The 13155-nt window shown below is 48.9% G+C and overlaps 1 protein-coding gene and 1 long non-coding RNA gene across 4 annotated transcripts; one reads left to right on the top strand and one right to left on the bottom strand.

Moving 5' to 3' along the window:
• Positions 1–2801: 2801 nt before the first annotated feature.
• Positions 2802–11364, bottom strand: DYNLL2 (dynein light chain LC8-type 2). Of its 3 annotated transcripts, none has more exons than XM_074261885.1 (3): positions 10981–11364; positions 7353–7491; positions 2802–4822 (listed from the first exon to the last, which is right to left on the bottom strand). In XM_074261885.1, exons 2-3 carry the CDS (start codon positions 7482–7484, stop codon positions 4685–4687), a joined length of 270 nt encoding a protein of 89 aa, XP_074117986.1. In that variant the 5' UTR covers positions 7485–7491; positions 10981–11364; the 3' UTR covers positions 2802–4684. The 3 variants fall into 3 exon arrangements, with proteins under 3 accessions (XP_074117986.1, XP_074117987.1, XP_074117988.1); XM_074261886.1 differs by having other exon boundaries at positions 11195–11333; XM_074261887.1 differs by lacking the exon at positions 10981–11364 and adding an exon at positions 9717–9865.
• LOC141539307 (uncharacterized) lies at positions 10556–12836 on the top strand. The gene is made up of 3 exons (XR_012481256.1): positions 10556–10741; positions 11945–12062; positions 12280–12836. It is a non-coding gene; the product is annotated as an uncharacterized LOC141539307 (long non-coding RNA).
• The last annotated feature ends 319 nt before the right edge of the window (positions 12837–13155 follow it).

Below are 13155 nucleotides of genomic sequence, written 5' to 3'. Positions count from 1 at the left end.
GGGGTATAACTGCTCTAAAGAGTAGGAGGTCACAGCAAGCAGCATTCATTTATTGTGTTGTTTCCGTCAAGCTACAAGCTACAATATTTCCTTCTTTGGAAAATAAGGGGGGGGGGGGGCAGGTAATTAATTCTGATAGATGAAGAAAAAGAAGTTTCCATGATTGTGCAACCTGCCTGTGCAAAAATCAGCACGTGACTTCCCATTTAGCCACCAATTCCAAAAGAGAAAAATCAGGAAGCCAGAAAATCCAATGATTTCCCCTCCCCACAGCCTGCTATCTCCCTGAAATGGCCATTTTAAATGACTCCTCCACCTCTTAAAAACCCATAGAGACTACACAGAAAGAAGCTCCAGGGTAGGAAAGCAATAGAAGAAATATGGTAAGGCTGAGTGACCCCAAGGAGAAGGATCATAAAATTGCACATGACAGGATATAATGAGCCTCCTCTATTTTGTCCCAAAGGAAGTCACTTCCTCCAGAAAGTGCTCCTAAATTAACCTGTTTGGTTATTGCTTGGGTGTTGACTGACTGAGATTGAGTGTAAAGATTACACTGAGGGTCTTCCCTTCCCAAATTTCTTTCTTTCTTTAGATTTTTTTTTTTTTTTTTTGGACTAGGTGAAAGGAGATTCTTTGTTTTAATGGCTATCTAGCCTTAATCACTGAATGGGTGCAGCCTCAGTTGAAGACCTTAGCTTAAAAAGGCCAAGGCCTCCCATTGCATCCAGAGCCATTTCTGGTCATCCTGATCTGTATGTGGCCGCTGGACCCAGATGGCTCTGGAGGAGTGACCTTGCCCAGTCCTCCTTCACTTCACTCCAATTCACTTGCATGTCATAGCATCACCTCCCTGTCAGTTTAAGAATGGATACCCATAATCTAAGAACTTCCAAGCTATCCAAAGTTTTCCATTTAAAACTACACACATGTAAAACTGAGAGAACATTGTATATAGCAACAAGATTATGTGATAATAAACTGTAATGGACATCTTTCTTTTCAATAATGAGGTGGTTCAAGGCAATTCCAATTCTTTTGATGGAGTCTTCTGCATCCAGAGAATGAACTATGGATCATAACATAGTATTTTCATTTTTGTTGTTGTTTGCTTGCGCTTTTTTTCTCATTTTTCCCCTTTTTGATCTGATTTTTCTTGTGCAGCATGATAAATGATAAATGGAAATGTGTTTGGAAGAATTGCACATATTTAACTATATTGGATTACTTGCTGTCTAGGGAAGGAAGGTAGGGGAAGAGAGAAAAAGTTTAGAATACAAGGATTTCTAAGAGCGAATGATGAAAACTATCTTTGCATGTATTTTGAAAATTAAAAGCTATTATTAAAAATAAAAAATATAAACACACACACACACACACACACCCATATAGTAATCAGTCACAAGCAAAACCAAGTTACAAATAAAATTCGCCAGAAAGCAGTCTGGAGACATCTTCATAGAAGATGTAGCACTGTAGCTCTCCTGACTCTTTTACATTGTTTTTTTTTTTTTAAGAGAGAGAACAGGGGAACAGAAAGTTTATTCCCTTTCCCCAACTTTGTCTCCTAAGAGTGATCTCTCAAATATGGAAATATGTTTAAAAGAATTGCACATATTTAACCTATATCAAACTGCTTTGCTATCTTGGGGAGGACTGTTATGGAAGAGAAAAATTTTGGAATACGAAGTCTTACAAAAACGAATATTGAGGACTGTCTTAGCGTGTTTTTGGAAAACAAAATAATATTTTTTTTAAAATTTATTAATGGTCTCTGCAAAGCAGGGCAAAGGCACTAGAATGCAATGGGGATCATTAAACAGAAGGGAGGTTTCAGTAGGACTAGAGCCAATCAGGATGGGTCTAGATTATAATAAATACTTCCCACCCACCCAAACAGAAAAAAAAGCATTCAGTTGGGAGAGAGGAAGAGAGAGATCAATAAAGAGTAAAAGTCATCTATGCAGGGGATAGAGGATGGAGAGTGGGGTGGTTCCAATGTCACTTGTTTTTATTTTTCCTGTTTTTGATCTCTAGGAGTCATGAAAACCCCTTCTAAATCAAGATTTCCATTCCCTTCTTGGGGATGCTTTAAGTACTTCATTGGAGTACTTCTCAGAACCCAAACTGCAATGCAGGGAGTCAGATGCTAAGGGGACCAGACCCTCTAAGTAAACTCATAGGGGACCGGCAAGGACGCTAGCGTATCCAGGTTGGATAAGGAAAGGTTATCAATAATCCTAGGGGCGGCTAAAACCAAGTTTCATCTTTTCTTCACCTCTATCTCCCTTAAACCTGCTATTACCAAACCAAAGGCCAGTGGGACAGAAACTTATTTCTACTGAGGTTATATAGTCCTATTTGGAGCAACAAGAGCCACCCCCTCCCTCCATCTTAACTTCCCCCCTCACCAAGGCCTTTAGAAACTACCACAGCTAGGGGCTTCTAGTCTCAACTTGGAATTTGCTTATTTCAGTAAATGGGCCCTTAGATTTAGATCAACTGGAGACGCGTCCCAAAACTCACCTCCCTAACACCAAGGATCTAACCTGTGTCCAAGCTCAGGGATGAATGTTCTGATCTGAAGACCATCCCCACTTAAGAAACCCACCCTTAGGCCCTTGAAGACCATCCCCATTTAACAAATACACCCCACTGCACCGGAGCCCTAGTCAACAGACTCATTCTTCATCTGATTATCCCATCTCCCTTTATTCATTTAAAGAAGAGGAAGACATCCTTCCAACTTGAATCTCAAGCTCCCTTTACCCGCTTCATCCCCGAAAAAAACACATAACAAGTTTGAAGTGCATCAATCAATTTTTAATGTCCAAGAGAGGAATGGAGGCAGAGCAAGGGGGATGAGGAAGGGGGGGCAGCCACCCCTGCTCCAAGAGAATAAAGACAAAAAAATAAAAGAGATGAACACAAACCAGACACTTTCAATTGGCCTTACAAGTCAAAGGGAGAGGGAAAAAGGGAGACAACACAAACTCAAACATTTATTTTAAAAAAAAATCTAATATCCAAGCAATTTATCACAGACAGCACATCCTTCACTGCCCAGTTTATAATACAAAGAACATCCTATCACTGCCCAGCCCCCCCACCCCACCCCCAATGCAGGTTTCCTCTAGCATTGTAAAGAAAGGTGGAAAGCACAGAAGACCAGGGGGAAGGGTAGCCCATTCTGACAGACCTTAAAAGCTTGAAAAAAAATGAGCTTCATTCATCCCTAATTCCCCAATATCTACCCTATACCCAGAACAGTATTTTGGACAAGACACAGAAAGATAAGCAGTTCAAGGCATTAGCTTTCCCTCTCACCTCGATTTCACAATTTGACCCTCTTTAAGCCTGTACATTCCCCTACGCTGAAGCTTTGTTCTCTCCCATTAGGGTCTCCCCACTTCCTTTATGACTCTCTCCCCCTTCCTCTATGCTGCAAGATGAGTTCCCAGAGGAGCTCCTCAAAATCACTTTAACACCCCCAAACCACCAGCTCTGCTCACCAGCCCTGAAACACTGGCGTGCACTTTAACCAGCGGCTCTGCGTTTCACCAAGTCACACCTTCTGCAGCCTACAACTGAAAACCAGCTCCCAGGATGAGAGTCTAAGACTTCATCCCATGGGTTCCCACTGGAGCCCATCTCCTGCGCTAGGAGCTGCAGTGAGCACTGTGCCCAGACCACTCAGCTGTCCCCAAACCCCCTTCACTGTGCCCCTCTACAGACAGACACACAGACACACACATTCTGTTTCTCTCAGAGACTTCTCAAATACAGAAAGGAGGAAGGTTCAGACCTGATCAAAGTCACTGGAAATTCCCCGGCCCATCAGCTAACAGGGAGGCTAACTTAAGGGGACTCTTCCAAGAAGTGGAGAAGGAGTTAATGAGTTGGACGTGGCCAGACTGGGGATATGGAATGAGAGAAAATGGAATAATCTTACCCCTAGCATCCTCCCAATCTGAGCACCAGCAGGGAAAAAAAAAATAGCCTAATGCACCAAATCCACAAAGACATACACACAAACATACACACCTCTTAGACACTCCCTTAAGCACTAATGAAGACAGCAAGACAAGTCTCTGCCCCCCACCCCCACCCCACCCCACCACAAAGAGTTTCCAGGGCCTCTCTAGAGGATTCTCACCCCCTGCCCAGCTCACAATCCAAGAACACTTGGATTCACATTATAGGGGAACCAATATCCCCTTTTCTCAAGCCCTCCCCCCATCCCAACCCTAACACATTATCCCCATCCCCCTAGCTTTCCTCAAGCCTTCCAAAGAAGGCACCCATGATGGGAAGGATTAAGTTGAGCACTCCAAAATCCTGGGGGGAGGGGTACTTCTCCTTTTAAGCTTTTTTTAAGGGGACAGGAGAATTTGTTTTGAGAGATATTTCCTAGTGCAATACAACCAAAGGAGGGGGGGAATGTATATTTTTTTAAATTAAACAACAGAAAGCAGCCTTCTTCCCCAGGCAACTAAACAGAAGTAGGTTTTTTGTTTTTTGTTTTTACTGCAACATATACACATGAAGTCGGGTATACAATCCATGCAGTAGCACAGCCATTGGAGAGGAAATCCTGGTGCCAGCCTTCAGTGCATATATAACAGTCCCAGCTCCGCCTGCCACCACCGCTGCCCACCTCCAGCCACCGCCACCACTGCGCCACCTAGCCGGACTTGAAAAGGAGGATTGCAACTTGACCCAAGTAAAAATAGATGAAGTGCTTTGTCTCATGTGTGACGTAGCTGCCAAAATTTCGGCCCACAATACAATGCCACGTGGGGTTATATTTCTTGTCGAATTCCTAAGAGGAAATAAGAGTTGGGGTGGTTAGGGAGGGCCGGGGGGTGAGATCAGGGAAATCTCTCATCAGTATCTGGGTAGCTTTAGCTGGTACCTTACCTGACCCCCTACCTACCCCCACTCTCCCTTCCCTACCCCCACCGATGACTTCAGCTCTAAACTGTGGGAGCTCAGGTTCTAAAGTTAACTAGGTTCTTCCTCCCTCTTTCATCAATAATGAATCACACCACGGCTAATTATTCCAGCCCCTCTGGCCTTAGCCACTTTACAGGTAAACATTGGTCATCTTTCTTTCTCTATCCCAAACCTTGGTTCCCCTCAACAAATCTACATTTGGGGAATCTGGAAAGCCAGACGATCTCCCCAAATCATTAAAGCAAAAACGCTTGGACCTTTACTGCCTTCCAGAACAGAAAATCACCACGGCCTCAAGTTATAAACAGGGTCCCTGAAATTGAGAGATGGAAGGGAGGAATGTATCCCACAGACACTTGGAGACTTGTCTCTCTCTAGGTTGTTTGGTTAAAGTCAACCCGAATAAATAAGCTTAAACTCAGTAGGATGTAAATATTATATTCTAAGTAAATGTAAGCTCCCTGAAGGTAGTCAGTTTTGCTTTTCTCCTTGTATCCCTAGTACCTAACTCAATATTTGTGCATAGTGGGCATATTTGTTTTAACTTAAATTTCTCTTTCAGATGCAGAATCAGGAACAGGAACCTAGGAAGAGAAGTCATAAAAACTTAATGATAAAATTTTAATCCATCCTTTCCATGAGCTAAGTTGAAAGGAAAGAGACGTTAACAAGGCAGACAATGTTCAATCTCCTCATCCCAGCAATTGTTTCAGTTGCATAACTGTCCTACTGAAGCATCTTTAGGATATCCTGGAAATCAGATATGTTTAGGTATATGAGGTCTTTGCACCAAAACTTGGAACTCTGCTCAAATGACCCAGCTGTAGTGAGCAAATTTCCCCATAACCTGTAGTTTAATCAACTACATTTAAGAGGCAGTGGTATAAAGAGGTCAGTAATTAGGTGACACATTACATGGAGTGAGAAAGGTAAGAGTTCAAATCCAGACTCAGACAATTTACTAGTTGTGTGACTCTAAGCAAGTCAACTCAACCTCCCTCAGTCTGTTTCCACATCTGTTAAATGGGATGACAGCATCTATTTGGCAGAATTCTTTTGAGAATCAAATAAGATAACACATAAAAAGCTTCGTGAGCAGCTATCTAAATATTAAATATTTTCACTGTTATCATAAAGAACACTAGAATAAGGGCCCCTCGAAACCTGGATTCCGGTCCCTAATCTGCTACTAAACAAGCAGTGGTAGCCTTGAAGGAAATTATTTCTCTGGGTCCCTATTTCCTCACCCATGAAATTCAGAAGCTGGATAGATTAGCATGTCTAAGCTGGAAGGAACTTTAGGGATCATCTGGATCAACCTTCTCATTTTACAAGAGGAAGAAACTGAGCCTTAGAGGTCAAATAGCATGCCCAAAGTCACACTGCAAGTTAATGGCTGAGCCATGAGATCAGAGTCTCCCCACACCCAACCCAGTAGTCTTCCCAAGCAGATCTAGAATTGGTCTCTAGTGTCCCTTCCAGTTCTGCAATACTATCATAACAAGAGGTCATCCTTTCTCAAATGGCACTGGGCCATTTCCCAACTGAGATGTGATATTTTGATCAGAACCTCCACAAAGCATTTCCCCCCACTGCTTCTGTCATCATTTTAAAGGTTATGTTTTCACTGTAGACTACCAGTAATTGACCATAGGATTCCACTATTTATGCCTCAGTCAAGCACTTAATGATTTGCAAATACACACTTATGAAGCCACTTAAAAGGAATCCTGTAATTTGTGTTCCAAATAACCAACTTCCTCTGACTGGAGAACAAGGGGTAACTGACCAGAAGTGGACTCTAATTATGGCTTTGTCACCTACTTCCTAATAATCCTTTTGTAAAGGGAAGACTCCCCCTTAGTTTATCTCATGCAGGGGAAGAGTGAGAAGAGAACTGAGGTCAGCAACAGTCCTGTCTCTGACATGGTAGTTACCAATCTGAACGGAGGTGATGGTGTTTTGTTTTTCAGTGCTGCCTGACTCTCCGTGACCCCATGAGGGGTTTTCTGGGCACGGACACTAGAGCAGTTTGCCACTTCCTTCTCCAGTTCATTCTATAGCTGAGGAACCGAGGAAACAGGATCACACAGCTATCGAGTGTCTGAGGCTGGATTTGAATTCAGGGAGATGTCTTCCTGACACCAGGCCCTATGTTCTAACTACTTCACCACCTAGCTGCCCTGCTCATTTGCATTAGATTTCCCTGTACCAGTGAAATCCTAGGTTTGGTGACATCCCCTTCCCCCCCCCCCCAACTTTCAGGCGGCTCTCTCCCAAGAGGCAGGATATATATGCATGAATTAATGCTGCTGAGCTGTCTAGCACTCTGGTCCCCAAGCTGCTGGGTCAGCCGCCACACCGGCCCTCAGCTCGCCCCTCTTCCCAGGCTGTACCTTCTTGATATAGGCAGCGATGTCCTTCTCTATGTTGTACTTCTCCATAGCCTGCGTTGCACAGTCGACCGCGTCCTGCTGCATGTCCTCAGACATGTCTGCGTTCTTGATCACTGCCTTCCGGTCAGACATGGCGGCACTATAGCAAAAACACATGTGGTGGTCAGTCTGGCTCCTCACTCCACAGCTCTGAGGTCTGAGGGCCTCACTGGGTGACCTCATGCTAGAAATTCTGAAAACAGGAGAAAACGGCAGCCCGGCATTGATGGGGGCTTGTAAAGTTCTCCCAAACTCAGCTGGCTGATGTGACACTAATTCTAAGGAATTACTAAGGAATGAGAAACACAATCAACTTTACAAAACCAAATCGAAGTCATGAATTTAAACTCCTCTGCCAGTGTGGGAGAACAAAGAACTCAGAAGCAGAAATGCCTTCTAGTCCTGGCTGGGTCACTGCCTAAGTGACTGATCGCCTTTCTGGATCTCAGTTTCCTCATCTGTAAAATGAGGGGGCTGGAGCAGTCTTTTTCCATCTCTCAACCATACGCTTCCCATTTTAGCAGGCTCAGGACCATGTGGCAGCCTCCCACTCAAACCTTGGAGTACTTTGAATTCTCCTTTGACCCTCTTCCAGCCTCCCCAGCAGGGGGTGTATCCACTCCAGCATGGTTTAGTACTTTGGTCTCAGCTCCACCACTGATTTCCCCATGATTAGAGCAAAAAGGTTTCTCTGGTGTCTCAGTTTCTATATCTACCAAGGGTTCTAATGCTCCTCCTCTCCTCAAAGTCGGACTAAAACACTTTGTTTCCATAAAAACTGAAGTGGAGAAAATAGGGATAGATATGTGGATGATTTGTGGATGGGGACAGTAGGAAGAAATTATTATTTTAATGTTCCTCCCGTCAACAACAATCAAAAAAAACCTCTGATAGCATCCCAGAATACACAAACCCAGCGTTTACCCCTGACTCAGACATAAAAGAAAGACCACCAGAGGGCACTCAGGCTTCTTTGACAATAAAATCAAAGAGGAAAAGACACTTGGGTGAAACTCCAACAACCTTCCCACCCTGCCCTCCCCCCAATATTACATCCAACACCGGAGGTGCCCCTGTGGGAGCTCCCGGCCTGGCCTGGACATCCAATGTGCTGGGTACAAGTAGTTCTCATCCTACCCTCACTCCACCTCGGGCATGCAGAGGAGAGCTGAACAGTGAGAACTACACCAGTCTCCTCAAAATCATTGCTATAAAGTCACTATCTCCAGGCCTGTCTTCCGCTATCCCCTTCCCCCTTTGCCCACAGCAAACCACAATCTCCCATTCGGTAGTATGTAGAAAAGACATGACCGCCACAGCTTCAGCGACCGCCACAGTAGTAGTGCGGAAGCAGAGCTCTTCTGCCTGGGGGTGAGGTGATTCAGGCAACAGGGGTTGAAAGGGCAGCGGCGCCTGGGAGGCACCACCTAGTAGTAAGAAAGGCCAGGAGACAAGGGTTCCACTTCCTCCACAGAAACCCAGCCAGGGCGGCTTCCTTCACCCCAGCCCCAGCACGACCTTGGGAATTCCCTTATCTCACGTGAACTTTCCCTTTGCTCAGATCAGCTAGGTACATAAAATACTGTGCAGCTGTAACTACTCCAGAGAAAGGTAACTTCCCTTTGTCCTCCCCGCTCCTGACTCATGGGAGAGAGAACGAGGCAGGCAGGTAAGGAAAGCTCCAGGGGAAGAAGTGTGGATTTAAAACCCAGCAGCAGGGCCGGGCAGTCTTTCTGGGGCTCTCCGTAACTGTGTTTATTCACAGCTACTCTAAGGAGAGCCTGTTTAAAGGGGAGGGTGAAGGGAAGGAGTTGGGGTTGGCCCCAGGAAACACCATTCAGATGTTTTATCTAGAAATTTCACCTGCTCCCTGAAGTCCGAGGGAACAACTTTGTGACAGTAATTAAATCCCAGCCCGCTCTCCAGAAAAGAGCCAGCCGGTTACATAATGTGGGCCTTGTGACTACAATGCCACGATTATTCCCCCTCCCCACGCCCCCTCCACATACAGGCCAGAGTCCAGTCCAACCTGCCTCAGGGCTTCCCTCTCAATTCAAGAAAGTCCCAGTGCTCAAAAAGGAGAAAGGGGCGGCTTGGGGCTCCCACGTAAACCACGAAGATTGGAGTCATTGGGTAGTTTTTTAAGAGACAAGATTAGGGGCAGGGGCCCGCAGGCCCACTCCCCTTAACCCCCAGCCTCCATGTTGCACAGGTAGAGGTTCCCTCAGTAACATCTATTTCTCCCTTCCTCACCTCTGGGAGCTCCCCCTCTGACCCCCCCCCAGCTGCTGCCTGAAGATCTGCTTCCTCCTCCTGCTTTCTTACCCCGGGGCTGGATCTCCAAAAGGGGATGGCTGAAGGGCAAGTGAGGTTCTGAAGTAAAAAACGAAAATGCTGCTTTCCTCGCGGGCGATCTGGGGCCCTGCTCCTTCCCCTCGGACAAACCCGGCCAGGGCTGCAGGGCCGGGTCCACCGAGCCTCCCTCACCCCGCCCCCATCGGCCTGGAGCTGCGCCGGGAGTGACTGGGCGTCCTCTCTGCAGGAAGGACACCCCGGAGGGGGGCAGCATCGCCGAGCCGCGTCACGCCCGGTGCCCTCTCCACCCCTCCCCCTCCTCCTGCCTCGGGCCCCCCACCCCGGAGAAGCCTACAGGGGTGGGCGGGGGCCACCTCAGCAGTCTGCTGCCCCCTGGGGACACGTCTAAAGGGGCACAGGGACGCAGAGACCGGCCGCCTCCGGGGCAGATGCCGGGGCTCGCAGTCTCCCAGGTTAAGGGAGGGTCTAACATGGCCAGAATCCAGAGAGTTCGAAATCCCACCCAGCCACCTCCCACCTGAAGAGGCAGGGGCTGCCCGGGAGCAGCGCAGGGGGCTGCCCGAGGCCGTCGGAATCCCACCCCCACTCCCCTTCGGGCCGGCCCCGGAGCAAGGCTGAGAGAGTTTAAAGGGGGTCCAAAGCCGAAGGCGGCAGTTCCCCCTGCACGCGGGCAGGAGCGGGGGCGGCCCGCGGCGGGCCAAGGTTAAGGAGGCCGCACGGAGCTAACACTCCCGCTGCAGGCGGAGGAGAGCTAGGGGAGGCCGGAGCCTAAACTTGCTCCGGGTGTAGAGAGCGGCCAGCAAGGCCCCGGATTCCTCCTCCCAGCCCCAGCCCCTATCCATCCTCCTCCCCCCCGCCCCTTCTCTGCTAGATAATAAAGGTGGGGCTAGGAGGCATTGTGGGAAGCAGCAGCAGGAGCCGCAGAGGGCAGAGCAGCCCGGCGGCCTCCGAACTGCCCGAGGAGCCGTCCGCGGGCCCGGAGGTGGAGGACGTGGGGGAGGGGGAAGGAGCGTGGAGCAGACTTCAGGCCCGAGGTGCCGGGGGCCCGCTCCCTTAGCCCGAGGCCACCAGCGGCCTTCCCCTCCCGCCCCCTCCCACCTCCAGCCGGCGCCTCAAGCAGCCAGCTTCAAATCCCCACCCATCAGGCCGCCAGTTTGGATCGGTTCCCTCCCCCCGGTCTCCCTCGGGAGCCCCCTCCCCCATGCACGCACCTCGCCGAGCACACTTCCCCTCCCCCCTCCTCCCGGGCACATCCCCCGGCCCAACCGCTCACCTTCACAGTGACAAGTCCTCTCACGCAGCCCCCTCGAGGGAGCAAAAATCAAAGGCGGTAGGCTAAGGAGCCGATGCGGGGGAGGGGGGTGGGGACGGGGGAAGGGGGACGGGGGCGGTGTCCCCTTTGCTGCTCCTGCAGCAGCCGCCGCCGCAGGTGGCTCAGCTCCAGTGCCCCGCGGCCCCGGCCCCGGCCCCGTGAGCGCAGTCCTTACTTCCTAGCTCGCTTCCTCCGATCCCTCCCGCGCCCGCTCTCGCTCCCTTTTCTCTCTCGGTGGGTAGGTAGCTCCCACGCTAGCACAGCTTCCCTCGGATCTGCTCTGCTCTGCTGCTGAGCCCCGGCTGGCGCGCTGCCCCCCCCAGAAATAGAACCCCGCCCCTACCTCCCTCCCCTCCCCACGCGCTGTCGCCGGGCCTCCCCATTGGCTGCGCCGGCCCGGCCCCGCACTGCGGGCTTCTCCCCGCGCCGCTCTCGCCCCACATCTTGTTTCCTCCCACAATGCCCCTGGGCAGAAGGAGAGATTGGGATGGGGAGGGCTGGCTTAAGGAGGGACTGGGGGTGGGGAGGGAGAGACACCTTGTGGAGGAGGGAAGGTGGAAAGAAGAGACGGTCTTTGCCCATTTAGTAGGAAAGGCTGAAAACCTACAGACGGTATAGATGGAGGCTCCGGACCTGTTCAGAAAGAAGCTCTCGCCCACTCCTAGAGAAAAATGGATGGGAAACCCCCACTATAGGGGGAAACAGGATTGCACCTGTGGGAAAGGAGAGTCACCCCCCCCCAGGGGATGGAGCACAATCAGTCTCCTTTCCCCTCCGTGTCTTTGAGGGCCGGTTCTGCCCGCCTCCCCCAGCCTGTTTTCCCTTTGAGCTTGAGGCAAGGACAGGGAACTTGGTAGCTGCACAAGGCCCTCTGGTCACCCAGGAGAAACATTTTTGCTCGTGGCTTATATTTGTCTGCTCAAAGTTGCAGGGTGGACACGCATGTGCAGAAACGCCCCACGAGTTTGCATTCGGGGATCCCAGGCTCCTCTTCCCGGACCACTCTATTCCTTCCAGTCACGACGCCCCTTCCCAGAAGCCAAGTAAGCTGCTCTGGGCCAACGAATCAAGCACACCAGGAGTAAAATGGTCAGAGCTTTCGGCTGTGGAGTTAGTGAGGAGGTTTGAGTGGGAGAGGGATGACAAGGCTGAATAGTGAGGCTGCCTGGAGCTGAATGAAACAACTCCAGTGGCGGAAGACAGGGTGTGTACCCAGGGTGCTCAAAGAGCAGAGCTAGAAAGCCTTTTTTCTTTTCTTAGGTCGGTTTCATCCAGTGGATGTGTCTCTAGAGTGAAAGTAGGGGAAGCTCCTTTCCAAGCAGGAGATCGTGTCCATTTCCCCTCTGCCAGCTAGTTTCCAAACTGGGAAAATGAGTCAGCCCTTAAGTATGAAATGAATACAAGGAGAACATATTAATTTGATAAGTTTCCCAATTCTGCGTATTTCTTTATATGTACATCGTGTGTGTGTGTGTGTGTGTGTGTATGCATGTATATTACCGTGGGCATGTTGTTTTCCTCATTAAGTGGTGAGTTCCTTGAAGGTAAGGCCTCATATAGTAGGAACTTAATAAATGCTTCTTATTGACTTGCTCACTACAGGATATGGGTTTCTGGGGGAGATTCCCCTCCCAAAAAAAAGATAAAAACAAAGGGGGAGTGACGAACTCTTATTCCAGGAGCTCCTTTCCCCTCTTCATAAAACTGCACTAAGAGACCTGCTCTCTGACTTGATTTCTCTTATACCTTGAGAAGGCAGAGCACAGCACAACTGAATGCACCTTAATGCTAGTGTGAGGGCTGAGGCGTTGGGGGAGGAGGTGAGCCATACCACTAAGACTACTTCCATGCAAGGAGCAGTTGATGGTGTGTTGAGACAGAAGCACATGGCAGAGGTAGACATTACCCAAGGCTTGAAAGGAGAAATCCTGAGGGGACTTCCCCGGCTCCACAAACAGAAGCAACCAGTGCACTTAAAGATTTTCTGTAGAAAGATATAGTTAAAACAGTCAAGTGCACGCCTAATCACAATAAGGTTAAGTGTTTGTGAACCCTAAACTCCCATGTGGAAGAGGAGGGATTCTGAGTGCCCTAGACAGCATGATTCCAGAATCTAGAGAAAGACAGCACTTTATG

Source organism: Sminthopsis crassicaudata, chromosome 4, assembly GCF_048593235.1.
Source record: "Sminthopsis crassicaudata isolate SCR6 chromosome 4, ASM4859323v1, whole genome shotgun sequence".
NCBI classification, from domain to species: domain Eukaryota; kingdom Metazoa; phylum Chordata; class Mammalia; order Dasyuromorphia; family Dasyuridae; genus Sminthopsis; species Sminthopsis crassicaudata.
Note: the sequence above shows the minus strand (reverse complement) of the source record. Positions and strands in the feature narration are given on the sequence as shown.

Coding starts and splice junctions, on each gene's coding strand:
- DYNLL2 (XM_074261885.1), bottom strand. CDS start 7,484: ATGTCTGACCGGAAGGCAGTGATCAAGAACGCAGACATGTCTGAGGAC. Junction 4,823..7,352: donor TCGCTGCCTATATCAAGAAG/GTACAGCCTGGG, acceptor ATTTCCTCTTAG/GAATTCGACAAGAAATATAA.